The 27,031-nt window shown below is 30.0% G+C and overlaps 1 protein-coding gene and 1 long non-coding RNA gene across 10 annotated transcripts; one reads left to right on the top strand and one right to left on the bottom strand.

Annotated features, from left to right (window-relative positions):
• Positions 1-11,434: 11,434 nt before the first annotated feature.
• LOC7462555 (uncharacterized) lies at positions 11,435-13,365 on the bottom strand. 2 transcript variants are annotated; one of them, XM_002310635.4, is made up of 3 exons: positions 13,261-13,359; positions 13,130-13,184; positions 11,435-12,655 (listed from the first exon to the last, which is right to left on the bottom strand). In XM_002310635.4, the coding sequence occupies exon 3, from the start codon at positions 12,576-12,578 to the stop codon at positions 11,670-11,672; it is 909 nt and encodes a 302-aa protein (XP_002310671.2). In that variant the 5' UTR covers positions 12,579-12,655; positions 13,130-13,184; positions 13,261-13,359; the 3' UTR covers positions 11,435-11,669. The 2 variants fall into 2 exon arrangements, with proteins under 2 accessions (XP_002310671.2, XP_024460856.1); XM_024605088.2 differs by having other exon boundaries at positions 11,435-13,184; positions 13,261-13,365.
• Positions 13,366-15,327: 1,962 nt separating this feature from the next.
• LOC112328194 (uncharacterized) lies at positions 15,328-19,966 on the top strand. Of its 8 annotated transcripts, none has more exons than XR_008059670.1 (4): positions 15,328-15,624; positions 15,846-16,176; positions 17,646-17,754; positions 19,826-19,966. It is a non-coding gene; the product is annotated as an uncharacterized LOC112328194 (long non-coding RNA). The 8 variants fall into 8 exon arrangements; XR_008059671.1 differs by lacking the exon at positions 15,846-16,176 and adding an exon at positions 16,689-17,024 and having other exon boundaries at positions 15,330-15,624; XR_008059668.1 differs by having other exon boundaries at positions 15,330-15,624; positions 15,841-16,176.
• The last annotated feature ends 7,065 nt before the right edge of the window (positions 19,967-27,031 follow it).

The following is a 27,031-nucleotide window of genomic DNA, read 5'->3' as shown; positions in this document are numbered from 1 at the left end:
TGAATTGATGATGGGAAGAGAAGGTCACGAGGCTCAAAATATAAGTCCAAAGACAGGGTAAGAAAGGGTAAAGCAGAACTCTGTTGTTGGGTAAAGCAAATGGGGACATGCTAGAGAGGAAGTTTATCGGAACATCATGTAAGGGGAGTGAGGAGATCAACTGTGAAATTGAAAATGGTTCGGAAAAAATCATGAAAAACGAGTGGGGAGATCAACTGGAATGAAAAAAATAGAGCGTGGGTTTCTGTGTTTTTTTCACAGAAACCAAACAAAATGGGTTTGCTGTGTTTGAAAATGGTTTTGATGTTTTGTTTGGTTTCCGTGGAAAAAACAGAGCATGGGTTTGCCGTGTTTTTTTCACGGTTTCTGTGAAAAAAACACAGCAAATGAAACAAGATCACAAGATTTATGCCATTATTATAACTACAAATCTAAACAAAGAAGATGAAAATATAAGGCAAATAATAGAGAGACATTTGAGGAAAAAAGAGTTACCTGAAATAAGAGGAATATGCTTCAATTGTTCCTAGTAAAGAGATTTGAGAGAGAGAGAGAGAGAGAGAGACAGGGATTTGTATTCTGTATCGTGTTATGTTTTTTTGTATAGAAAAGAAAGTGTTTTCCTTAGGATAAGAAAAGGAAAACACTTTCCTGCTATAAAGGTTTAATTTTTTCTTTGACCGGAATTCATTTTCCTTGACTAACTTTCTGTATGTTTACCAAACATAGAAAAGTGAGGAAAATGGTTTTCAGGAAAGTGTTTTCCTGGAAACAAACAAGGCATTGATAAAATTTAAACCAATATAAAGATTATGTGAATTTAATTAAAATATTTTAATAAAATCTCATGTGTTGAAATTATTTTGAGTGTCAATAATTGAATTCTAAATAGAATGTAACCTTTAAAAATTGTATAAAAGTAAACTAGAGATCAACTCTTTTTATTTATTACGCTCAAGAGGAGAATTTAATATTAAAACTAGCTTATCTAAAATAACCATCTACCCATCTATTTTCTTGGGAGACCTTTAAGGTAATAAAATGAAGATAATATACGAAACACAATTAATTGAATTCTGTCTTTTTAAGTTTGTAAATTCAGTTTAATTATTCATTTAATTCAAATTGAATACTATAACTCAATTCAATTATAATTATAGTAGAAAAAACCTAATAAGATTTCGTGGCTTTTGATTGGACGATGTGAATTAATATGGTAACTTTATTTTATGGTAACATACCATAGATGAATTGATTAATTTCCAACCATTTGTAAAGCAATGAGAATCTCCTAGGTTTTGGACTTATAGCCGGCTTAAGCAACACACTTGCATATAAATATATGCTGTTGTGGCAGTCGTCAATGTAGAAATATTATTTTGGCGTAATTGGGCTTCTAAGATTTAAGAATGCTTTTTTCGTTGTCTTATTTCTTCATTATAATAATATAATTTTGATATCGTCTTCGTACATGAACTAGGCAAATTGGTTGAACCAATTAAATCTATGTGTTATTTTATTATTATTATTATTATGTTTTCTCAATCTCTTTGTCATTTCATCATATGAGAATTATATTTAAGATAGGGCACGCGAAAACAAAGTAATTGTTGGACTTGCTAGGTGTTATGGCTGGATTGGCTAAACTTTATAAAACAATGGGGTTAACCTAGAAAAATAGACCTAAAAGCATACTTTTAAAACCCGGCCCGGCCCGGCGGGTCGACCCGGGACCCGGCTGACCCGGGACTGGAACCGGGCCAGATTGAAGAAAAAACAGGGGAAGAAAAAGCCCGGTGTGACTCAGTTGACCCGGCGACCCGGTCAAAAACCCAGTTGCAACCCGTTGATTTTTTTTTTACTAAAACGACATCGTTTTGATTTAAAAAAAAACAAATTGACCCTGGTGATCCGGTGACCTGGTCAAAATCCAGAACTCGAGCCAGGAACCGAGTTGGGTCTAAAAACTATACCTAAAAGAGATTATCTGGTACTTAAGGCAGCAAAGAATGTAAGAGATTAGTAAAGAAAGTAATTAAATGTAAACAATGACCTAGTTTATTTTGAATGTAGCTTCCAAGTTAGTAGGTTAAGGGTCATTATTTGTAGATTAGTGGATAGCGAGCATTGATTATTATTTATAATATCATGATTAGTTAAGAAGTAATCATCAACAATAAAATATTTTTTAAAAATAAGTTTTATCAACTTTTATCTTTAAATGAGTGACTAACTGGGAAAAATATTTTTATAAATTATAAAATGAATTGTTAATGTTAATTAAAGACTAAAGTAAAATTTTGATCTTTCTTGTTAAAAGCAAAAGATAAGATACATATATAAATATTTTATCTTATCTGTCCTTTTAATTTAGGTTAGTTTTGATCTCTATTCACATATAATTTTTGTTTATATAAATTCATCATGAAAATACAACTTATCTATTTAAAGTTTAATATAAAAAAAATTGAAGATAAATTATAATAATTTCTTTAAGTTATTACGAATTATAGAAACAATCTAAACAATGAATCATTATATATAAAAAAAGAAACTAAATAATTTTAAAATTGAGAGAGAGGATATTAATTGAAAGTTAAATTTAGAAAATAGTAAGAATGTAAACTTTTTTTTTTTTTATCTCTTTTTAATGGTTTTTATTTTCAAACCTCTTTGCAAGTCGATCGAGAATCTATTTGATTTTTTTGTACTTGCATACATACATAAATATCCTTTTTAATTGATTATAGAGACATGTTTCTCTCATAATCAAATTTTACTTGTTTTTTTCTTAATTATTTGTTTATTCTTAAAACAAATCATTTACTTAACATTTACACTTTTAAGAATTAGATAAAAAAAAAAGAGAACTATTTAATTTATGAATATATAAAGGTCAAATGTAGCCTAAGCATCCTAAAAAGTTATTTTTAGATGACAACGTTTTTTTCACATCAATTTGATATAATTATAAGAATAAGTTTTATTGAATGTTGGTCTTGATATTTGAACTTGAGAAGTCCATGTAGGATATACTAACCCAACTATAATTTCTTTTCCAACTATTGTTCTTAAACAATTAGAAAATATATACTCACAATTTCAATAAAAACTTAATATCTTTTAACATATTTTTCATATAACTTTATGGTAATTAAAATTAATATACATAAGAAATTGATTGATTTAAATTCTTAAGGAAAAAAAAAAGTTTGCGAAGTCAAAATTTATGTTTCTCATTCATGTGTTCTTTTTTTTTTTTTCAGACAAAAACATGTCTTTTTTATAAGCAACATGGTTTTTTTTAACAAAAACTTAAGACAATTAAAATAAATATTTTTAAAAATATTAATAATTTAAATTAAAGGAGAAAATGTATTTTTTAAATCAAAACTCCCTTTCCTTATTAATATTTTTCTTTCTTATTTTGAAAAAAATATGTCTTTTTTATTATATTTATAAGAATGATTTCCACCATAATATGAAAAGCAAACTTCAATAAAAAACAAAACCATGCCTTTATAATTTTTCTGCGACAATATGAGAAATAAAATATAATTAATTTAAAAAAAGTGATATAGAAAGACTAGAATAAAAAATAAAAAAATAGATATTTTATTTTCATTGAATATTAATAAGAATTGTTTTTTAAAAAATATAAATAATTGGTTCATATATAACTACTCATAAAATAATTGTTAATACTACAATAAAAGATGCTAATTTTTATTTGAAAAGCATTGTAATGTTAGATGATTTTTCAAATATCATTGTAATGGTTTTATTAAAAGAAAATATTAAATTAATAAATAAAAGATAAAATGCATGGTCTAAAAAATAAAGCCCAAGTATGCTAGGATTTAAAAAAAGAGAGGCTAGGAGTAGCTTAGGCTTGGAAATTCAAGCATGTACACTTAGTGCAATAAAAAAATAGGCATGCATGCTAGGGTTTTTTTAAATTTGGGTAAACGATGTGTCATTTATTTATTTTTTTAATTAACTAGATGACACGTAGAATGCTTGGATAGATGACGTGTTGTCTACTAATTTAAATATTGGCTACTTCTGATGGTTGGAAAATCAAAGTCCTGGCATTTTTAACTTTAAAAGTCAAATTTCATCTTGTTTTCACCCAAAAACTCTAAAAACATATTAGAAAATTCAATAAAATCATTTTCAACCCAAAAACATCCTATAATCACTTGAAAAACAAACAAAAATCAAATTAATTTAAAACAAAATTTATTGATCCTGGTCTACTTTTTTTTTTTTGCTTGGTTGAAGGGAAAAACCACCTAGATTGCACTCCCTTTTAAAAAAAAAAAAACGCATTAACATAAAGATTGATATTTTTTAGTGGTCAACCAAATACTTTATTTCTTCTCTTTTTTTTTTGGCTACTTTCTTCTCCTTCCTCAACATCTATGGATTGAAATTTAATAAAAATAAAGTTTTGAACCTTAACATAAAAGCTTAAAACAAAAGGAACTAAGTATGAATAATTGGAAACTTAAGCGACCAATATGAATTTTTCTGCATCTTTTTTTTTTTTTAACAATGGGCTCTATTTTCTTATTTAGTCCTTGTTATTTCAATTTTTAACTATAACCTTAAATTAAACTTCTTAAAAAAAAATAATTAATTAAACATCAAAATTTTCTCAAACAATTTACATACACGAGAGCATGAAAAAAGAGATCAAGTTTTAACAAAAAAAACTTCTGAACAGAATGTAAGAGGATGAAATTACAATAATAAAACTAAATAAAATTCAATAACTTGGGCTTAGATGTGCCCATTCTCCCAATAAATAAACAATAGTTGGGCTACCATCCATCAATAAAGATCATATACATGCATGAATCATATTGTTGTAACCCATTTTTGGGTTCCCGTACACAAAAAAATAAAAACAATATAGTCGGAAGAAATAAAAAATATATATATATCAGTGAAAATAGGGTGCCGGAGCGCCCTGAAATTGGTTGAGGAGGCTAAAAAATACAAAGATTGAAATTTGACAGTATATATTTGACTGATGAGAGCTCTGTTGAAAAAGAAAATTCAATTTGAGGATAAAAGTCCAAAATCAGATGTTTATGGACTCAATTGAATTTTATTGAAGGTTTAATTGAATTTATGAAGGGTTTGATTGCAAGAAAAATTGATTTTTAAGTCAATTTAGGCTTTAATTGGAAGGAATTAAAGTTTTGGGGTCAAATTATAATTTTTTAGAGTTGATTTGGTCAAATCAGGGGCTTAATTGCATAAATATTGAAGTTTGACGGCCAATGAGGGACTTAATTGAAGAAATTTAAAACCAAGGACCAAACTGGAAAGACGTGTAAATAGAGGGGCTACAATTTGTCCGAATCAGGGGCCAAATTGAAGAAATTAAAAATTTATGGATCAATTGAGGGTCAAATTTCACAAATTCAAAACCAAGGACTAAAGTGAAAAAGGCGGCCAAATTCAGGTCCTGCGATTGAATTTGACAGGGATGCAATTGAATTGATTTTAAAAAAATCAAAATTGCAATTGAGGACTTGATTGAACAAATCACAAATTGAGGACAGATTTTGAAATTGACAAAGCCTTGACGCCATTTCCTTTTAAATTAAACGACGTGTTTTGGGCAAAACGACGCTGTTTCATCTACAGTTAAAAAAAAAAAAAAAACCAAAACAGTGCCATTTTGAATGGCACTATATATCTTCTTTTCCCCTAACGTGCATATCATCTTTAGATAGGTCATTAAAATCCTCATGATTAGGCTCATACACTTGATTACTACAATATTTATTTCTACCAATATCCTTATATTCTTAGATGACTAAAGGTTTAAGGTATAATTGACAAAGATATGATCGAAACATTGACATTTAACACACTGAACCTTTGAACTTATCCTAAACATTTTATTGATGACTCGTTGACCCTTATTTTTCTTGTAAAGTTAGGCACTACTAGGATTGGATCTATGGGGTGGAACACCTAACAACAAATTATTATTTCTAAATTGAGACCTGACATGGGTACTACAGGGGACCTTAAGTACTATAGAGTTTCTGATGTTTCATCCAATAACTCCTAGTAACCAACTTGTATTCTTACACTAAAGTATAAGTTTGGTCAAGAGTGGAAACACCTTAAACACAACTTCTTTTCTAAGATCATCATTTAAACCCCTACAAAACCTACTCAAAGGCATGGCTTCATCTTCTTTAATGGCATATCTTATTTTGTAATTGTTTAATTATACTATATACTCATTAATAGATTTGTGCTCTTGCTTGAGATTATTCCATTGGTCTAAAAGTTTAGTTTTATAAGAATGAGGTAGGTACTTCTCCTATAATTTTTGTTTAACTTCACTCCAATAAGTGATTGGAGGCTTACCTCTCATCTGTAGATAGTCCTCAATAGTTTTTCAATGAAGTTGGGCAATATCAATGAGTTTTATTTTAAAAAATCCAACTCTTTTTATATCAATTAAAGAAGTGATTCATGTCACAAATCTACCTACTTAAAATCCAAAAGTCATGACGTTCATCAAAAGTCAAGGCCTTTATTTCATTATATCTCATGACTCGCTTATCAGGATTATCATGACTAGACTAACCTAAATGATAGTTAAATTGGTGTTTTCCTTAATGAACTTGCTTGCAACGGTTATTGCTGTAATTTTTACTCATCTTTGGATGCCTTATTTATGAACTCTTTGGGATTCAATTCTTTTAGACATGTTGGTCAATTGGGTATGAATAAGTTGTAGTTCCCCTTAAATGGCCTTAAGAGTACTACTAAGGTCTATGGTAATTATAGAATCAAGGTTGGACACCAGATGATTATAACACAAATGCATGCAACACTAACTTAGAGATGAAATTGAGATCACAAGTGATTCTTACAAGTGAAATCATAATACAAAAAAATAAAGCTAATTCTAATTTTTTCCCCTTTTTAACGTGGAGATTAATCAAAATCACAATACACTATGAAAATTATAAGCATGCAATGCAAGACCTTTTAAGAATAAATGATTAACAAAACACAATGTCAAAACTTCCCATAAGTCTAAGAAAGACTCAAGATTAACAAAGAAGACTAGATGCTCGATATTAATGATGAAAAAGGTTGATAAGAAAAATAATAGATATAAATATGAGGTGGGATATTCTTATTTTTTTAGGCATAAAAGAAATATCAATGACAGCCTTGAATGATAAGTGTAAAACAAAAAAAGTAAAATTCAACAAATCAAAAGATTGAGTGATTTACCGACTAGATTATTTAACGATGGTGATAGAACACTTGGATCACACAAGCTATTGTTAATGTAGGTAGTATAGTGTTGTATCGGTCGATCTCTTTTTGCTAGTGTCACTTTCTTTTTTCTTTATTTTTTCTACTGTCACGTTACTTTTTTCTTTTTTTCTTTTACTATTTTTTCTCATTTTGACTCTTTTTTAAAAATCAATATAGCAGAGAAATTAGAATTATAAATAAAAGTAAAAACAAAGGAATTTGGTAGAATAGTAATAAAGAAAGGCCAAAACAATGGTTACCTTAATAAATAAAGAAAGGATAAAGCAGAACCTAACACTTGTCAGATAAAGTTTTAACAAACTAATATGCTCTAAACTTTCAATCTATGTTAATTCCAAGGATACCGTGGACCACAATGATAAGATTATCAGAAAAATAAGAATTAAAATTTTTATAACTCCAAACATCATAGCTTCCATGAAGACAAAGAGTATATCCTAATTGAATCAAAATAGTTTATACAAGGTTCCTATTTTAAGGTGAATACAAGGCATAAAATCAAGAATCAAATCAAATCGTATATCCTAATTAGGAGTGACTCTTGATTTATAGGAGTTGACTAATATTACCAAATTTATATATGATCTAATATAGTTTTTTATTTTATTTGACAACACTTCCTATTAACCTGGGTTGATGATATCTTTCATTGCCAGTTTACTAATCAAGAAGTCAAATTGTTTCTTATGAAGTTCTTTTGTAAGTATATCAACAACTTGCTCAATGGTTGGAACATATAGCATGCAAATCATTTACTATCAATCTTTTATTTGATAAAATACTTATCAATTTCCACATGTTATATTCTATCTTGAAGAACTGGATTACAAGAAATTAAGATGGTTGCTTTATTGTCACAGTATACCTTAATGAGCGATGAGTTAATAAACTTCAAGTCTTCTAAAAACCTTTTAATCCACTTAACTTCACAAATCTCATGTGCGATTTCTCTAAATTCAGCTTTCACATAACATTTTATTTTTTTGCTTCACCAAGTAACTAAACCCCCTTCAACATACGTACAATAACAAGAACTTGATCTTTTATTAGTTATACTTTCAGCCTAATCTATATCGGTGTAGGGTTCAATTTATAAATATCCATGTTTCTTAAACAACAAACCTCTTCCAGAAGTCCCTTTCAAATAGTACTTAAAGATTTTATTAACAACATCAAAGTGTTTTGTGCCTGGTGAATGTATGATATCATACTTACTACAAAGGTTATATTTGAGCATGTATGGGTCAAATAAATTAATTTACCCACGAGTTTTTGGTATTGCTCTTGATTCACCATTTTTTTTAGTTTTGGTGGGTCGGAGCTTCAAGTTGGCTTAAATTGATGTTTTAGCTACTTTGCATCCCAACAACCTTGTTTCTCCAAATAAATCAAGTACATATTTATATTGAGTGACAAATATACCTTTCTTAGATCTAGAAAATTACATTCCAATAAAATATTTTAAAGCACCTAAATCATTGATCTCAAAATCATTATCAAGTTTCTTCTTAAGTCTCTCTAGCTCGACATTGTCATCGCCTGTCAAGATTATGTCATCCACATAAACAATTAAGATATCAATTTTACCTTCTTCTGAATGTTTATAAAACATAGTATGATTTACTTGACTTTGACAATAACAATGATGTCTTATGGCCTTTTCCAAAACGTTGAAACTATGCTATAAAAGATTGTTTAAAGCCATAAAAGACTTTTTTTTTTTTTTAATCTATGGGCTTTATATTTATCAATCCCCTCTTCAAACCCACGTGGCATGTTTATAAAGACTTTCTCTTCCAAATCTCAATTTAGAAAATCATTTTTAATGTCCACTAATATAAAAGCTAGTTAAAATTCACTATTAAAAATAATAACACCCGAATTGAGTTTATTTTGGCTATTAGAGCAAATGTATCATGTTAGTTAATGTCGTATGTTTGTATGAAGTCTTTTACCACAAACCTTGCTTTGTACTTTTTTATGCTCCCATCATCTTTGTATTTAATCGTAAACACCCATTTGCACCATCATCTTTGTTTATTCCAATAAATATTCAGGAAGCTCTAGGTGATTCAAATTGAAAGTTATCAGTTTATGGAAAAAATGAATGCTTTGAAGAAAAATGACACTTGAAAGAAAAATAATTTGTAAATAGATAGGAATGATTAGTTATATGATCAGATACACTTGAATTAATGATCCAAGAAGCAGAATCTGAACAACAAAATAGGGCATGATGATGACTACCTATTTGAACAAAGGAAACATAAGGAATATCAGATGATGAATTGGAATTTAGAAGCCTTATAATCTAGTCCATTTGCTTTTTACTAAAATGATTCTTCTCAACTCCATTTGTTGTAGGAACCATATGGCTAGGTTTGGTTTGTCACCAAGTGTGTTATTTTTTAAAGTAAGTGGTTTTCCATGAAGTTTCTAGTAGGTCACACCACAAGCGATGATTTGTTATTCACCTGCACTGATTTGCAATAATCCTACTCGTATTTGCATCAACAACAGGCAATACAGAGTTCTCTATATGATCTATAGTTTCTTATTTTCCAAGCATGACCCCCCCTCCGTGACTCTCCTCTCTTCTAACTTTAAAAATACCTTGTCAATTAAAGGTAGGGTTTTATGCCTATTATGATCTTTTTTACCTCATCAAACTCAACATTGAGTCCAACAAGAAATTTGTAAATCCAAAAGATTTCTATTTTCTTGTAATGGTTGCAATCCTTTGTAGATTTTCATTCATAATCATTGAACATATCAAGGTCTCTCCACAACAGTTTCAGTGTGTTGAAGTATTTGGTGATATTGTTTTTTCCTTGATGGATTTACCAAGTTTCAAAGTCAAGTTGTAAACTTGGGATTGATTACCCAAATCATAATACATCTAGTTTACATTATCCAAAAGTTCCTTTGTCGTTGAATAAAACATAATTGGAGTCGATGTCTTCATCTATGGAGTTCACAAGCCACATCATAACCATGGAGTTTCCAGCATCCTAGGTAGGATATGCTAGGTTCTCCTTTTTTGATGCCTTCATGTTATTAGTCAGATAAACTATTTTTCCTCACCCTCGAATATACAAGTGCATAGATTGAGATCAACACAAGAAGTTTTTGCTTTTAAAATGGATGGTGGTGATCTAGATTGACTCTGGCTTGTTATTGAAGGATTGAGCATCAACATGTTTTGTTTCAGATATGGTGAACAAGAGCGACAAAGGGATGAAAAATAATTCTAGAGTTTTTTTTTTTTAAAGTTAGTGATCAAATCTTTATTCTGATACCATAAAGACAAAGAAATCAATATATTAACTTGAAAAAAAAAATAATTTATACAAGGTTCATAATTAAAGGAGAATACAAGGTATGGAATCAAAAACCAAATCAAATCATATATCCTAATTAGAAATGACTCCTAATTTATAGGAGCTAACTAATCCTACCAAATTTATATACAATCTAATATATAATTTTTTATTTTATAACCTTCCATTCATTAATTCTATTGAACAAACTTTGTTCATTACAGTTTTGTTCCCCATGATTTATTAGTTCAACTCTTCCTTTAATCTATCCTTTTTTTTTAGTTTTTGTTTAAGTAGTTATTACATGTTTAGATTAATGATTGATTTTACTATGGTGATTGTAGGTAAAAAGGATAAATAATGATCAGGGTTTAGGGTAAAATAGATTTAAAGACTAGTTTGATCAAGCAAACATTTTTTTTTTTAAAAAAATTAATTGTAAACAAAAAGGCTAAAATAAACTTTTTTAAGACTCATCGTTTAATTACGAGAACTAAAAAAACATTTGCTATAATACCAAAACCAAACCAGAACAAATAAATATTTAAGATAAGCTAAATAAAAAAATAAAAAAAGCTTAAAATTAACAAAAAAAAAAAAAAAGGGGGTTGAATATAAAAAAGAATTAAGCTAAGAAGAGATAAAATAAAGGTTGTAAAACCAAAAGTATATAACATTTTTATCAATTCATATAATTTCTCTACAATATAAAAAAAATACAAATAAATAGTAAAATCATAATTAAAATCAAATTTGACCATAAAACTCACTAGATAATAAAAAAATAAAACATAAATTCACATCCAATAATATAATTAAATAAAATTCAATAAGTTGAACTTGAATATCCTCAATCTCCTAATCAATGAACATCAAGTGGACTACCTCATCATAGAAGATCATACATTTGCGTAATCAATGACTCGTATTTCAGAGTCCCCACCAAGTGCACAGCAATTCAATCATACTATCAGATGGATTAAAGCTGGAATATGATGAGCACCTGGCATGCAACAAAACTCAGAAAGGAAATCCTTTAAACACTGCCTTCTTCGATGACACGGCCAGCCGCTTGACACATTTTGCCGTTGTATAGAACTCCATCAATTCTTTAGCAACAACATCAGGGTGACATGAAACAAATGCCTTCAAGAATCGCTGTTCTGCCATCCTAAGTGCCCTCAACATCAATGATCCTTTAATTTTCGGGCAAAGACCCATCTCCTCTATCTTCCCAGCAAGAAGCCACCGCGGCTTCAACACAGCCTCCAGATTATTGTAAAGCAAAAATGGGTGCTCAAGGATCACATTTGCAGGAAGCTTCATTGTGCCCACTACAAACGTCATATTCCTTTGAACCTTATCAACAGACAGTGTCAAGAGATAGGGGCTACGACCGATAAGATGCCAAACTTCTTCATTCGACATCCCAAACTTCTCTATATTTGCTGCCTTCTCACAGATGGTCTGACTCCTTGAGACACCAATGATGCTAACCACATGCTTAAACATATTGGAATCCTTGGAAACCCCGCTTTTGCGTATGTATTCCATCTTCTCATCATTAAATGAAGTTCGCGGAATCATAGTAGGCCGTGACAATAGCAAGGGAACCAAATCCTCTCTACTAATACCCAGTCCTTCATATAGTGTGATGACAGGTTTAATCCTATTATGAAAGTCATATGTCAAGAGAGAAGGATTTCTAATAATGGCCTTGAGTAGCGTTTCCCTTGATCCAAACAAGGTCATAAAATACTCCAGACGCTCATCAAAAAAATGATTTATGCGAACACTAAGCAATCGTGGGCGACAATTAATGATCTTAACAAGGTCATTCGATGTGATACCCAACCCCCAAAGTAAATTTAGCTTGAATTGAAGCTGGGAAAGATCAGCATTGCGCAAAGAAGGGCGTCGCAGGAACATCTTCTCTATGTCATCATCGCTACAACCATATCTCCTCAGAACTTCAACCGAGTTAGCTGGTTGCTCTGCACCACCCCCTGATACAGTTTCAGATTGGGTTTGGCTTATTGTCGAACATGTCACAGACTTGAAGGTACCAGACAATATACAAGAACTACATAGTGGGTTTTTGCTTGAAAAAATCAATCTTTGAGAATTTACCAAAAGGGAGCCAACTTTGATAACTAAAGAACTGGGTTTTGCTTCCATGTCAACTCACAATATCTCAATAAAACCGAAACAGGGTCTTATAAATTAGGGAAAAACCTTCAAGAAACACATTAACACGCTAAAAAATTGGACAGTGATTACTGAAGCTAAGAGAATTAAGGGTAAAAGATAAAATGTTATATGATGTGTTTGATTTGAGCTCATCAAAGCTTCAAAACAGAATTTTCAACAAGAATTTCTAATATCAAGAGAACAACAAGGAAATAGAGAGTCTTTAAGAGGGCATTTATTTCTTTATAAAGAATCAAAGTGAAAGGAAGAGACAGAGAGAGAGAGAGTACGTGGGTTTATCACCAATTATTTTTGCCACCCAAAGTCTTTGTGGGGTTTGCAAACCTGAACAAGACACCAAAATGAAGCTAGTCAAAAACCAATACAAAGCCAAGAAATACACACACACACACACACACACCGAGAGAGAGAAGAGGAGGGATCTGAAGTGCACGAGATGGTAAAGTCGAGCAGGGAAGGAGGAGGGAGGTTTTGGGGGCCCTTAGAAGTTAGAACCCTGTTGTTTATAAAGAACTCACGACATGTCGTCCTATAAGAACCACTTGTTACCTATGTGATGCTCAAACGACAGTGGTAGATGAATGACGCTGTGGTGCGTGTGGGTTAGCAAAGATGGTAGGATGGAGCATTTTATTTATTTGTGTTTGGTTGGTGGCATACTAAAATAAGATATTTAAAAGTATATTAGTTGTTTTTTAAAGTGTTTTTTATTTGAAATATATTAAAATAATATATATTTTTTTATTTTTAAAAATTATTTTTAACATCAGCACATCAAAACAATTCAAAAACATAAAAAAAATAATTTTAAACAAAAAAACCTTTATTTTAACAAACATTGTTTCAATCATATTTCCAAATACAACCTATCCGTGAATCGCTAACTTAGTTATGGCAATGGTTTTTAAATGTGGTTTTTAAGTGTTTGATGATACTTTAAAAGTTAATATTATAGCTCTTTCTATGTGTTATTTTCTAAATTTATAATTTATAGCTTTTTAAAAGCCACAACTATAGTTAAAAACTATATTTTTTCTAAACAGATTCGGTTTAAGAATGGAAACAGGATGGATGGTTTCTGCATTGTTTATATCTCTTTTTTATTTATCGTTCTGGAGTTTAGGGAAATAATGTTTTTACCCCAGCATGTTTGAGAGGTTTGAGGATTTCCCTTTTAATAAAAAAAATAGTTTATATATATAACAAAATAGATAATAGTTAATACAAACACAAAAAAAATATTGAATTTTACCTTCATTCTAAAAAAATAAAATAAAAAAGGTAAATTACATTTTACATTCAGTAGTTTAGTTATATTTTTATTTTGCCTTTATTCTTTCAAAAAATATAATTTACATCCTTTAGTTTATAAGTTGTGTACCACTTTACATCCTCACTGAAATGCATACATTTTTTTAAAAAAATATTTATAAGATTATTATTATATTTTAATTAATGGCTAAAGAGTTTATGCTGCGTTAAAATAAAAAAATTTCTCTTAAGTTACGTGCCAAAAAAAAACCCAAAAGAAACTAATGAAAAAAAAAACTATTCCTCTGTCTTCCAAACATAAAACCTTAGCCACCAACAATAATTATTCATTTTTTTGCCTTTATTGAAGTAGCGTCACCAACAATTTCCCTCTTATCTACCCCCCCTCTCTCTCTCTCATCTCCTCCATAATCACCATGTAATCCTCACTACCACAAAAACACCAGCTCCAGTCGACCCTCTTCCTTTTTCAACAAAAACAAATTGCTTCATTTATATGAAATTGATACACTACGTTGAATTCGAGGATTTAAAATGTAAACCCTCGTAAATAAAAATAAATAATAATAATAATAATAAAAAAAAACACATAGGTTCGGAGTAATGAGGTTTCGATGAGTAATGGATATTCGATATGAAAGAAATGAATAAATAGTAGGAATGACAATAAATGTGTCATGTGAGAGAGAGAATGATCTTCATAAACAAATTTAAAGGTATTTTTGAAGTAAAAAAGAGAGTCATGATTTTTTAGTTTAAAACTTGTAACGTTGGCGAAACCAGTGACGAGTTTCAATGGATAAAAGAATAAGAAAGAAAAACCAGAAGATAAGTAAACCCCGGTAAAAAAAAACTTATTTTGATAAATTAGTGATAAATGTGGTAATATTGAATTTATTGAGTATAAATTAAGGGGAAATGTCATGAGGATCTAAGTAAATGAATTAATGCATGAAATTCAGATTTTAGCGTAAAATACACTAATTGTCTAGTTTTACAGTATCGATGATATATCTCAATCCGACCGTTGGATCGGGCTGAAATTTTATAAGGAATCTCCAGACATATTGTTTTATATTAGGTTCAAATTTCATGTCAATCGGAGTTTGGAAAGGCTTTACGAGAGTACTGAAAATCAGGTAAATTAAAGAAGATGACACAAGGGGCATTAATAAGGGCATTGTTGTAATTTTATCAAAACAAATACTCTCCTCTCCTCTCTTTAAAAACAGAGCACGTCCTCTGCAAATGGAAAAACAGGAGGGAGACCATTTGTTTTGTCCCATTTTCTTCATTTTCTCTTCATTTCTTCAAGCTAAATAAAAAATGAGTGTTCTTAGGAGGATTATATCCAAGAAAACAAATTAAGTGACAACTTAGAGAGCTATAGAGCTTGAGAGAAACAAAGGGAAGAAGCTGGAAATTGGAAGACGAGGACATGATTTTTGTAAATTTTTGCAAGAATTCATTTAAATAAGTTAAAGTAGCAAAGGTAAGCAACATACCCTTTAATAATTTCGTTTTTCTCTCTTGTTCTTGCATGAGGAGAAGAAAACCTCCAAGTTTAAAATTCTAGGGTTCATGTAAATATTTTGGGGGAGTAATTGTTCTTGTGAATTTCGAGATTAATTGCATGATAATGACTTGATTTGCTGAAAAATAAAAGGAATAAATTGATTTGAAATTATGAGTTTTGGGATTGCAATAGGGCAGGAACTTCGGCAGCCATATTTTGACTTTCCACCGTTGGATTAGATTGATGTTTGGATATGTTATTATACTCAATGTCACCTACATTCTGACCGGAGGGATTGTAAATAGCAGACTTTGTTTGAGGGTTGTCACTGGAGGAACATTTCTGGAAAATCACCCTTCAAGACAGCCTTGTTCGTCGGACGTTATATCATTGTTTCACCGTTGGATTGATCTGGATTTTGGATATGTTGTTCATACCGATGTTATATAAATTCTGAACGGTTAAGATCGGAAACAAACACGTCTACCAGAAATTGTACGTCCCGAACAGTAGGTCTCCAATTTTCAGGTCAGTCCGGTATTGTTCTGATATCGGGAGATTTAACCGTTGGATGTATGTTAATTTTGGATATGTGATTCTAATGATGATGATGTATAATTACTTCATTTTCTCTTCATTTCTTCAAGCTAAATAAAAAATGAGTGTTCTTAGGAGGATTATATCCAAGAAAACAAATTAAGTGACAACTTAGAGAGCTATAGAGCTTGAGAGAAACAAAGGGAAGAAGCTGGAAATTGGAAGACGAGGACATGATTTTTGTAAATTTTTGCAAGAATTCATTTAAATAAGTTAAAGTAGCAAAGGTAAGCAACATACCCTTTAATAATTTCGTTTTTCTCTCTTGTTCTTGCATGAGGAGAAGAAAACCTCCAAGTTTAAAATTCTAGGGTTCATGTAAATATTTTGGGGGAGTAATTGTTCTTGTGAATTTCGAGATTAATTGCATGATAATGACTTGATTTGCTGAAAAATAGAAGGAATAAATTGATTTGAAATTATGAGTTTTGGGATTGCAATAGGGCAGGAACTTCGGCAGCCATATTTTGACTTTCCACCGTTGGATTAGATTGATGTTTGGATATGTTATTATACTCAATGTCACCTACATTCTGACCAGAGGGATTGTAAATAGCAAACTTTGTTTGAGGGTTGTCACTGGAGGAACATTTCTGGAAAATCACCCTTCAAGACAGCCTTGTTCGTCGGACGTTATATCATTGTTTCACCGTTGGATTGATCTGGATTTTGGATATGTTGTTCATATCGATGTTATATAAATTCTGAACGGTTAAGATCGGAAACAAACACGTCTACCAGAAATTGTACGTCCCGAACAGTAGGTCTCCAATTTTCAGGTCAGTCCGGTATTGTTCTGATATCGGGAGATTTAACCGTTGGATGTATGTTAATTTTGGATATGTGATTCTAATGATGATGATGTATAATTACACCGTTTGGATTTATTGAATTCTACATTTAAAGAATGATGTTTTAAGTTTGGTTTGAGAAATATTGAATGAGAATCTGAGGTTTAGCATAAAAAGTATGTTTTCGGACTAAGGATAATGGCAATGGGTTTAATGATGATGGTTGTGTTTGAGTCATGTTTGATGTGTTGATAAGTGATGGTATAGTTAAATTCTATAAAGAATAGTGATTGATTAATACTTTGGTTGTGTTGGAATGGGAAATCATGGTAAGGGATGTTGTAAGTTGAATTATTATATAAGGAATCATTTTGAGTGTGCTTTGGAAAAATTTGGCATGTGTAGTCATTGATGAAATTTAAGTTAAATTACATTGTTTCGTGATAGATTAAATGTCTTGGGACTTTAGAAAATTGGTGACGAGAATTCATGTCTTTGAACATCCATGGAAATTGTTTACGGAAGTATTTGATTTTGTGAATTTATGAATATTATGAATAAATCGAGAAGATTCAATTATTGATTCAAGATGTTCTATTAAAAATGTAGGAGAAGCATTCACTCGACTTCTCAAGAGCTCGTATAGTAGGAGTTTAAGGAGGGATTGCAGGAGGGACACAACAACAACAAGGAAGAGCGAGTTGAGCTTCTGCAGGTGGTAGGTGTTCTATACCTATACTTTTTACGTAGCGCTAATTTACTAACTTATTAAATTCTTGGTCTTTGCGTCTATGGGTGAAACCACAAAGAGAAAGGATAAAGTGAAATAAACGAGAAATTAAAAATGGATTTGAGTACTTGATTGGGTTAAGAATATGAATTACACTAACAGACTTCGTTGATGATCGTTCCTCGAACTTGATTAGCCGGTCCCGAATGCGGAGGCTAATGATGTTAGTAAGGTTTACTAACATCGGCATAATAATTCATCGGCATAATCATCCCTGAAAAATGAGGGATACTGAATTTGATTAACTATTTGGGTGAGAATAGTTAATGATATCGACCGGTGTTGTCGATATCGGCAATCACACAAAACTTGATTAGCCGGTCCCGAATGTGGAGGCTAATGATGTTAGTAAGGTTTACTAACATCGGCATAATAATCCATCGGCATAATCATCCCTGAAAACGAGGGATACTGAACTTGATTAACTATTCGGGTGAGAATAGTTAATGATATTGACCGGTGCTGTCGATATCGGCAATCACATGAAACTTGACTAGCTATTCCTGAAGTGAAAGCTAATGATGTCAAGAATCTTGACATCAACATTTCCGGAAATATTCCAAGATATTATGGAAAGAAAAATCTGATTGGCTATTTCAGGTTAGAAATAGTCGATGACATCAATCAGTGGTATTAATTTTGACATTTACAATAAACTTGATTAGCCGATCCAGATATGGGAGACTAATAACACTAATGAAAATTTATTAATGTCAGCATTCCCTTCCAAGTTTTAGGGGAGAGGTATTATAATGATATTTCCGATATGGAATAATTAAAAATATTAATGAAATGGGGATTGACATCTTGATAGGATTATTCATTCGGCCTTGAAGAGGCGGATATTGATTGGAAATTATGGAATAAGATGGGCAGAGGAACTAGTTACCCGGTGATGGGCTAGTGGCATCAATTTTGTTTTCTAATGACCGGAATATGCAACTTGAGTTAAACTTACTTGTGTGATGTTAATATTGCCGGGATGACTGACTTGTCAGATTATAAATGGAATGTTGGATGACACCTAACTATTAAATAAAAAAAATGGTAATTTGTGTTTATGTTATGGATTATTGAAGAAATAAATAAATAAAAAAAAAAACTGATGAAGATCTAAATTCTTGTGAAGCATGGAGGCAAATATCGTATAGCTTGAGATGTGAGAATAGAAGTCCATTAACCATGGTAGATGTTATACACTTGAGGAATGCAATGCTATATATACATATATGATGTATTTTGAATTAATTGCTGAATTGTAATTGATATAATTTGAGAATCATGTACTGCGCACATGGAGGATGTCAAAGAAATTATGACTAATAATGTAAATATGTTGTATTAAGGATTTGTGTTGTTGCTGGCATGATAAGAATTTGGTGATAATTATAATAGTGTAATAAAATGCCAATAATAGTGATAGATAATGAAATTTGGCCTTAATTATAGTGGTCAAATGAGATTAGGTTGATGAATTAAATAGAATGATGTATGTATGATATTCATATTATTTGAAGATGGGTCGGATGTGAATATTGTGAAAATGATGGTAGGTTCCATAACAATGAGAGATTTTATTGAAAATCTAAAGAAACATTGGAATGTGTCGAAATGAGCACAAGAAATATGTAAGTTGAATATATTTATAAACTAAAATTGGACCGAAATCATGACGAGTTTGATGATTTATATGGAAAAGCCATAATGGGTATAATAGATGTTGGGATTGAAATTGATATAAAGAGATAGAGTAAGAGAGAGAGAAATCACGTGGTAGATATTATAACGAATTAAATGCGCTTGTGAGGTGAAACGAGATATAAAATGAAAATGTTAAATGATTCTAGGAAAGATGAATAGAGATGTAATAATGGAAGGACAAGTGAGAATTTTAAGGAACTATAATTGCATATCGTTGAATATATGTTTAATTACCGGTGCATGTATTGTGTGATTTTCCTTTTATGCTATATTTATTATATACATTATAAAATTGCAGGTCCTTCAGATTCACGCCAGGAGTAGCGTTTTAGGTCCTCTAGTCTCCTTTTGTATGATTGAATAAGAAGATGAACATTAATGTATTTTGTCTTTAAGGAACTAAATGACTTAATATGTAATAGTACTCCTTTTACATTAAGTGTCGGGACATAAACATGTACTATTCTGTATTTGTAATCTTAGTTTGTTTACTTCCAATTATTATGAATTATGTGTGTAATTATTATGAATTATGTGTGTTTAATGGGAAAGAAATGAGCATGCGAAATGGGAAAGAAATGAGCTTGCGAAATGTGAGGCATGTACCATGAATGATGTGTTGTTGAGGTTCTACATGATTATGATATGATTGAGAAATGAGTATAACTGTACAGGATGATTGTCGATAACTTGGGACTCCAGGTATAAAGGAAACTCTGCCAAAATTTCAGTGGAAATTTCGGCAAGTCTCAGATAAGTTCGGTGGATGAAAAAAAAAATACCCATTTTTTTAAAGTTAAGGCTCAAAGTCCTTTTGTGAATGTACTAAATTACAGGGTGTTACATAAAATTTGAAACGAGCATGCACTAGCATCCAACCAAATATGGTGTTCTTAGACCAATATAATATCCTCTGATTCTTCAAAACAATGCCCATAAAAGTTCTTGACGTTATGTTTCTTAGCATTGGTGAAGGAGAGAGAGGAAAATTTGTTTGTTGCTAGACAAGTGTTGGTTGTTGCTGTGAGGATCAAGGTTGAGTTGTGATGGTTGTGCTGATTTAGTAAGGGCAGAGAAAGATGAATAGAGGTTGTTTGGTTGGCTCAATTTAGGTTGATTGGTTAGTGGTGGAGTGAAAGTTGGAATCCTCGTTTGGCTCAGGTGAATGGTGGCAGGAGTTGCTAGTTTAAGGTAAGGACAAGGAAGAGAAAAGAATTAGTGGTCCTGGTTGTGATGGTTATTGTATGAATCTGCTCTAAATTCTTGGTTGGAGTCCCCTAGGTTGTGGGGTTGTTTGACAATGTGATGGCTAGATATGAAGAAGCTATCGTGACTAGTCTTTGATGTGGGCTATTTGGGATGGTCAACAATGTGTTGTTGTTTTTGTGGATGATGGAGTGGCTATGACTGCGTAGTGGCTAGGATTTTGGAAGGATTAATTAATTTTTATTTGAAGAGGGAGAAATCGTAAGGCGTCTTATTAGTAGACAAATAATTGTTTGGTAAGTGGTGAATTTGTATCCAATTTCTATCTTTGGATTAAAACAATCTCTTTTCTTTTGATTAAAACAAAGAAGAGAGAGAAGGAAAGAAGGAATGGAAAGATATTGAAAAAAGAAACCAATATATTATATACGAGAGTAAATTCATCTTGTCTTATTTTAAATTTTGAGTTGATCAATGATGTAAATTAAAAGAAATAATAGATTTGGGTCACCCATGATGGGTTAATCCAATTCATATTAATATTATTTATATTACTAGGGTAATATAAGGGAAAATGATGAAGAGTTATATCCTGACAATAACTGCCAAGGGTTATAACTCTTTACACTTGTAAATATATCTATTAACAGCAACAAACATTAAAAAGAAAACAATACAAGAAAAAGGTATGAATAAAAGATAAAGAGAAAAAAGGACTTTACGAAGAAAATTCTATCAATTTTGAGAAAAAGTGTTTTTGTAAATAAGATATATTTAGACAATGAATAAAAAGCATGATTTATTGTTATTTACTGTGATTATCTCATACTAATTATATAAGTTTCCTAGAACATGTTTATATTGTTTTCTTCCTACTTCTATTTTTTCCAACATTGGTATCAAAGCATGTTGTTATATCATGTTTTCAATTATAAAATAGTTTTTTCCATTGAAATTTTATTTTTTACTTCAACCAAAATTAGTGTTCATAAAGCCTACTTCCATTATTATCTAATGATACAATATGAATTATATTATTATCTAATGATATAGTAGGAATTAGATTATAAAAGTAATACCACTTGAAAGTAGAGTTGTCAGGCTTTCAAATGATATATTATATGAATTTTTTTGCGTTAAAGTATAAAGAAGTTATAGATCTTTAATGTTTAAAAAATAGAATATGTAAAAAAAAAAGGAAAGGAGAATTTTAGTTTTGGTCATTTTTTTACTATGCAAATTTATATGTTTAAATGCGTATATACATCTTTGTCTATCATACATTTGTTTGTGCTCTTATAAGTTTAAAGGATTATCCTTCTGTTAAATTTTATAACATCATTAACTTTATATATATATTTGTTGTTTGGGATATGAATTGAGTAATGACTTGCTAAGTAAGATTGTTAAAATCAGGAGTTGACTCGTAAAATTACATGATTTTACAAGTCAACATATACTTATCATGCAAAATCACTTTAAAAAACTTAAAAACTGATAAAAATGGATTGAAATTGTTCTAACTTGGTTGAATCAGTAAACTCGTGATTTTAATACTAGTTTTATGTTTTTATTAGAAATATAATGCTTCTTATTTCATTACAAGAATAAGTGTGTTTCTCAATAAAACTTTAGTTTTCTTCTTAGTTCTCAAATCTCATCTTCTCTACTTGTCCAAAAACAAGAGAAAATAATAAAAAAAAATACATCTCCCTCTCTCAAAACAAAAAATGTCTCTCTTTTAAAACACACATAAGCTTAGAATCTTTCTCCATCTTTTACAAGCTATCAAACACAAACTAAACACACAGCATGGTAGCCTTTTAATAAAAAAATAATCAAGAAAATAAAGAAGAAAAACCACAAAGAAGATTGAGAAGACTCAGTTACAAGTAGAGAGAGAAAGCTTTGAAACTTCAACCTGCTTGATCTCCCATCTCCAGTGATGGTGCACTATACCTCTGGTACCAGTAGAAAGAGAAAAAATTGGTGTATCATATAAATGTTAATTTTCACGCACCTCCAGACCTCACCAACACGTGGGAAAACACATCAATAATTATGGTGGTTCTCTTGTGCATGAAGCTAACATGTCGCCATTATCACCACTACTTCTAGCTACTTTGGTGACCTCCTACTCCATCATTGAAGGTTAATTTTTAAGATCCTAAACACTAATATGTTAACCCTATTTTTTATTTGGTTTGTGGTTTAATTGGACATTGTGTTTAGATTCTTGAGTTACATACTTGTTTGGTTGATTTAGTTGTTTGAATGTGATTTGTGAGTAAGATTTGTGATGTTAAAATACTTTGTATTGATTAAATTGAGTGTTTGTGATGTTAGTGAAAATTTTAGTTTGTGAATTAAATGAAAAGTTTTTATTTGATCATGTTTATGATTTTAATGAAACTTATTTTTGTTCTTAATGTTGAAGAAGCAAACATGATATAATAAGTATGATTGTGGTTAATTCTTTTAGAATAAGTTGTTAATGATTTTTTTTTGTTTACATATTGGCTTGATTAAAAAATATTTGATAAAAATTGGTAAATTTGAAATTATTAATTGAATGAGGTGAATGATGAGTCATTATTGATGAAGTTAAAAATTGTTAGTATTGTTTAGATTTTGTTATGTGACTGGTATTATTGAAGGGTTTTCATTGTTAGTATTGTTTGGGTTATGATGAATTGATGAAGTTGAAATTGAAAATTGAATTGTAAAAAAAAATATGTGAGGCATTGTTGATTATGTGTTTTCATGGTGTTTCAATTAAAATATATTGGGTAGTTTGATATTACATCTATTTGCTGGAAACTTAAATTATCCTATGTGACATATGATTATTTGGAATGTTCTATTTCATGTAACCTTGTTTGCATGCTTGCAAATTATAGCCTAACAAATCTATGGACATGAATAATTATATTGTATTTTTAAGCCATTTAAACAATGTATGAATTTTTACTTGAACCATGTATTTTAAGGTGTTTGACTATAGGAAAAAAAATACTTATAATTTTACAATCCGAGTTTATATTATATTTTCCGTGTCGTGTCAAAAATGTGTTTTTGACAACTTTGTTACAAAGTCTTTTGCTACTAGGCTAAATGTTATTTTAGACACACATAAAATTTATATTTAATTTGTACCTCACTTATATCAGTTTAATTTTTTTAAAAAAATATATATAAATAAGAAAAAGTGTAAAGGCCAAGATTCAAACTTGGCATGTCCAAGTTTGATTGGATTAATCAAACCATTATTATTGGACCATTGCATGGATTTTTTTATTTGTATAATAGATAAAATAAAATTCAAAATGTCTCTGCTGAAAATTGAGCTTAGGTGTGCCAAAAACAAATTGAAATCAAATATCCTTTTCTACCATGTTATTGCCCATCTTTGTATACACTTTGTATTAATGATTTATATTAATGATGTAGTAGTAATTGTTGTGCATTTATTTCCATGTTTAATTTTGTATTAATGAATTTGTGCATTGATTGCCATGCATGCATTAATTTCGTCTATCAATTGATATATGTTAGTGTGCAATTAAATGTAGTGTGATAAATATTTGTAAAGTTGATCTAGTTATTGAGATGATAGATGACTGAAGCTAGTGTTAATAACACTAATGCACCAATTACCCGGTAGTCTAGGTAGTGTAATTTCATTTTTTTTTTAAATTAAAATGTTTAATTTGGAATTGGTAGTTTATTGAATTCTTAAAACATATGTTATTTTGAGTATATGATCCTTACATAATTAATTATGATGATAATTAAATTACACATTAGGATTTTAGATGATGCTTTTGATTCTAAATGCAATGTGAAATTATTGTTGGCATAATTAATTGATGTTAAGGATACGCATTTATGTTTTAGGCATCAATTGGGAAAAGTTGGAAAAATAGATATGTCTACTTGTTAATATTGCTTAATTGGAAAAAAGAAGCAAGAAAACCATTTGGAAAATGTACTATAGTCAAATTTCCATTGCAATCAATTAATTCTAACATTTGTGGTCTAAGAAATGTGAGGGCAAGGCATGAGAGAGTGTCTATTTCATCACATTTATATATTATTTTTACTAGATTATATATATATATATATATATATATATATATATATAATTTTAAGTTGTTTCATAAAATACATGAACCTTGTCTAAGAATTAATTAGACATGAAAATAAAAACTTTACAAACTAATAAAAGACGTGAGTATTTATCTGATCAGTTCAAAGAATTATGTGATGAAAGGGGAATAGAACAACAATTGACTATTTTTGGAACACCACAACAAAATAGAGTTACGGAAAGAAAAAATAGGAAATTGATAGGTCAATCATGATACAAGCGAATTTTTCTATCACTTATTGAGGTGATGCATTATTAACTGCCATATATGTACTTAATTGTATACCATATAAGTTAGTTATAACTACACCATATGAATTATGGATAAAATGTAAACCTAACTTTAGTATTTTGAAGTTTTGAGGTTGTGCTGCTTATGCTCATGATTCTTCTTATAAAAATAAGAGACTAAGTCTATGAGGAAAAAAATATATCTTTATAAGAAATTTTAAATAAAAAAGACATGTATTCATAGGTGAGAAAGAAAGGGGAAATATAAATGAATTTGAATCACAAGATGTTACATTCTTAAATAATGATTTTTCTAGATAGGAGGAAGTAGGTCAAGACCTATATCTTTATGAAACTCCTGAACAGAATGCTTTCGCTATATAAATCTAAACGGGTTTACTTCCAAGTGGGAGAAATTTGAGGGATGATGAATTAGTTTCAATTGAAATTCAATTGCTACCCATGGTGAATCCATCGACAATTATTGGTTCGAGTGAGAGTAACATTGCCATTGATTTATCAATGGATCAATTTCAGCTATGATGAACTGGACATTATATCATTCCTCGTCATCTTTTGAGATCAAAAGAGAAACACTTATTGTTATTCCATAAGATGAAAATGAGCCAAAAAATAATATAAATGAAGCCCTTATATGCCTCGCAAGAAAAATTAGATTAAAGCTATGGAAAAAAATGGTTGGAATCTATGAAATCAAACCAAGTTTGAAAATTGGTTTATTTGCTGAAAGAACACAAGGCCATTGGAAACAAATGGGTGATTAAAATAAAGTGAAAAGGTGATGGTAGTAGAAAAAATACAAAATTGATTAGTGGTTAAAGGATACACACAATGTAAAGGAATTGAGTATATAAAGCTATTTTCAACTGCTATGAGGTTTGCTTTGATAAGATTGATTTTAGCTATAGTAGTTAACTTAGATCTTGAATTACATCAAATGGATGTAAAGACTCTTTTTTGTTAATAGAGAATTAAAAGAAGAAATCAATATGGAACAACTTATATGTTTCATCGAGGAATGTTAGGAACACAAAGTGTGTAAGACTTTTGAAGTCAACTTATGGTCTAAAACAGTTTTCATGACAGTGGTATATTCAGTTTCACAATGTTATCGATGTCTAATTACATAATTTGTAGGACATGAGTACATGTTTGTGTTTAGTACACTCGTTAAAAGAATTATGAGAAGTATATTAGACAAATAAAAAATTAACCTTCTCACACAAGCAATCGTCTCCATTATATTATGATTAATGAAGATGAGACAATTTAAAGTTTGTTATCTAACTCAATAAATGAAGTGTCCCCTCAATAATATATATATATATATATATATATATATATATATATATATATATATATATATATATATAAAGAATCCGTTGGAATATGTGTTATAGCTTTGATCCTAAATGATTATTTGAAATATCACTTTATTTGTCTTATTGCCATATATGGTTTTTGATGAATCAAAAGTGAATGGGTAGGTAAGTGAACTCAAAATTAGACATTGAGTATGTCCAAACCATCATATGTATGGTATTATTGATAAAGATATACACTTCAAGAGAAATGAGATGATATTGTAGCATATGTTTCATAATATGGTCAATAAGAATAATATAAATTAAGATCTCAATTTGATATTATGTGAGACCTTAAAGATTATAAATAATCTTTATTTGTGCCCTTTCTTAATACTTAGATTTGATGTTCGTTATCTTAGTATGTTGTTAAATGATTATGAATGAATTGATCTACAAGGGCATTACTTAAAAAGTGAGTTAAGTAGAAGTTAATGAATGGAGAAAAAAAAGAAAGATCATTTTGGTAATATTATATCGACTTGTATTCATTGGTCGACCAATTATGTTTGTTTATATGATAAGACATAAT

This window comes from Populus trichocarpa, chromosome 7 (assembly GCF_000002775.5).
Source record: "Populus trichocarpa isolate Nisqually-1 chromosome 7, P.trichocarpa_v4.1, whole genome shotgun sequence".
Lineage (NCBI taxonomy): Eukaryota > Viridiplantae > Streptophyta > Magnoliopsida > Malpighiales > Salicaceae > Populus > Populus trichocarpa.
This window is presented reverse-complemented; position numbering and strand designations above follow the sequence as displayed.

Coding starts and splice junctions, on each gene's coding strand:
- LOC7462555 (XM_024605088.2), bottom strand. CDS start 12,827: ATGGAAGCAAAACCCAGTTCTTTAGTTATCAAAGTTGGCTCCCTTTTG.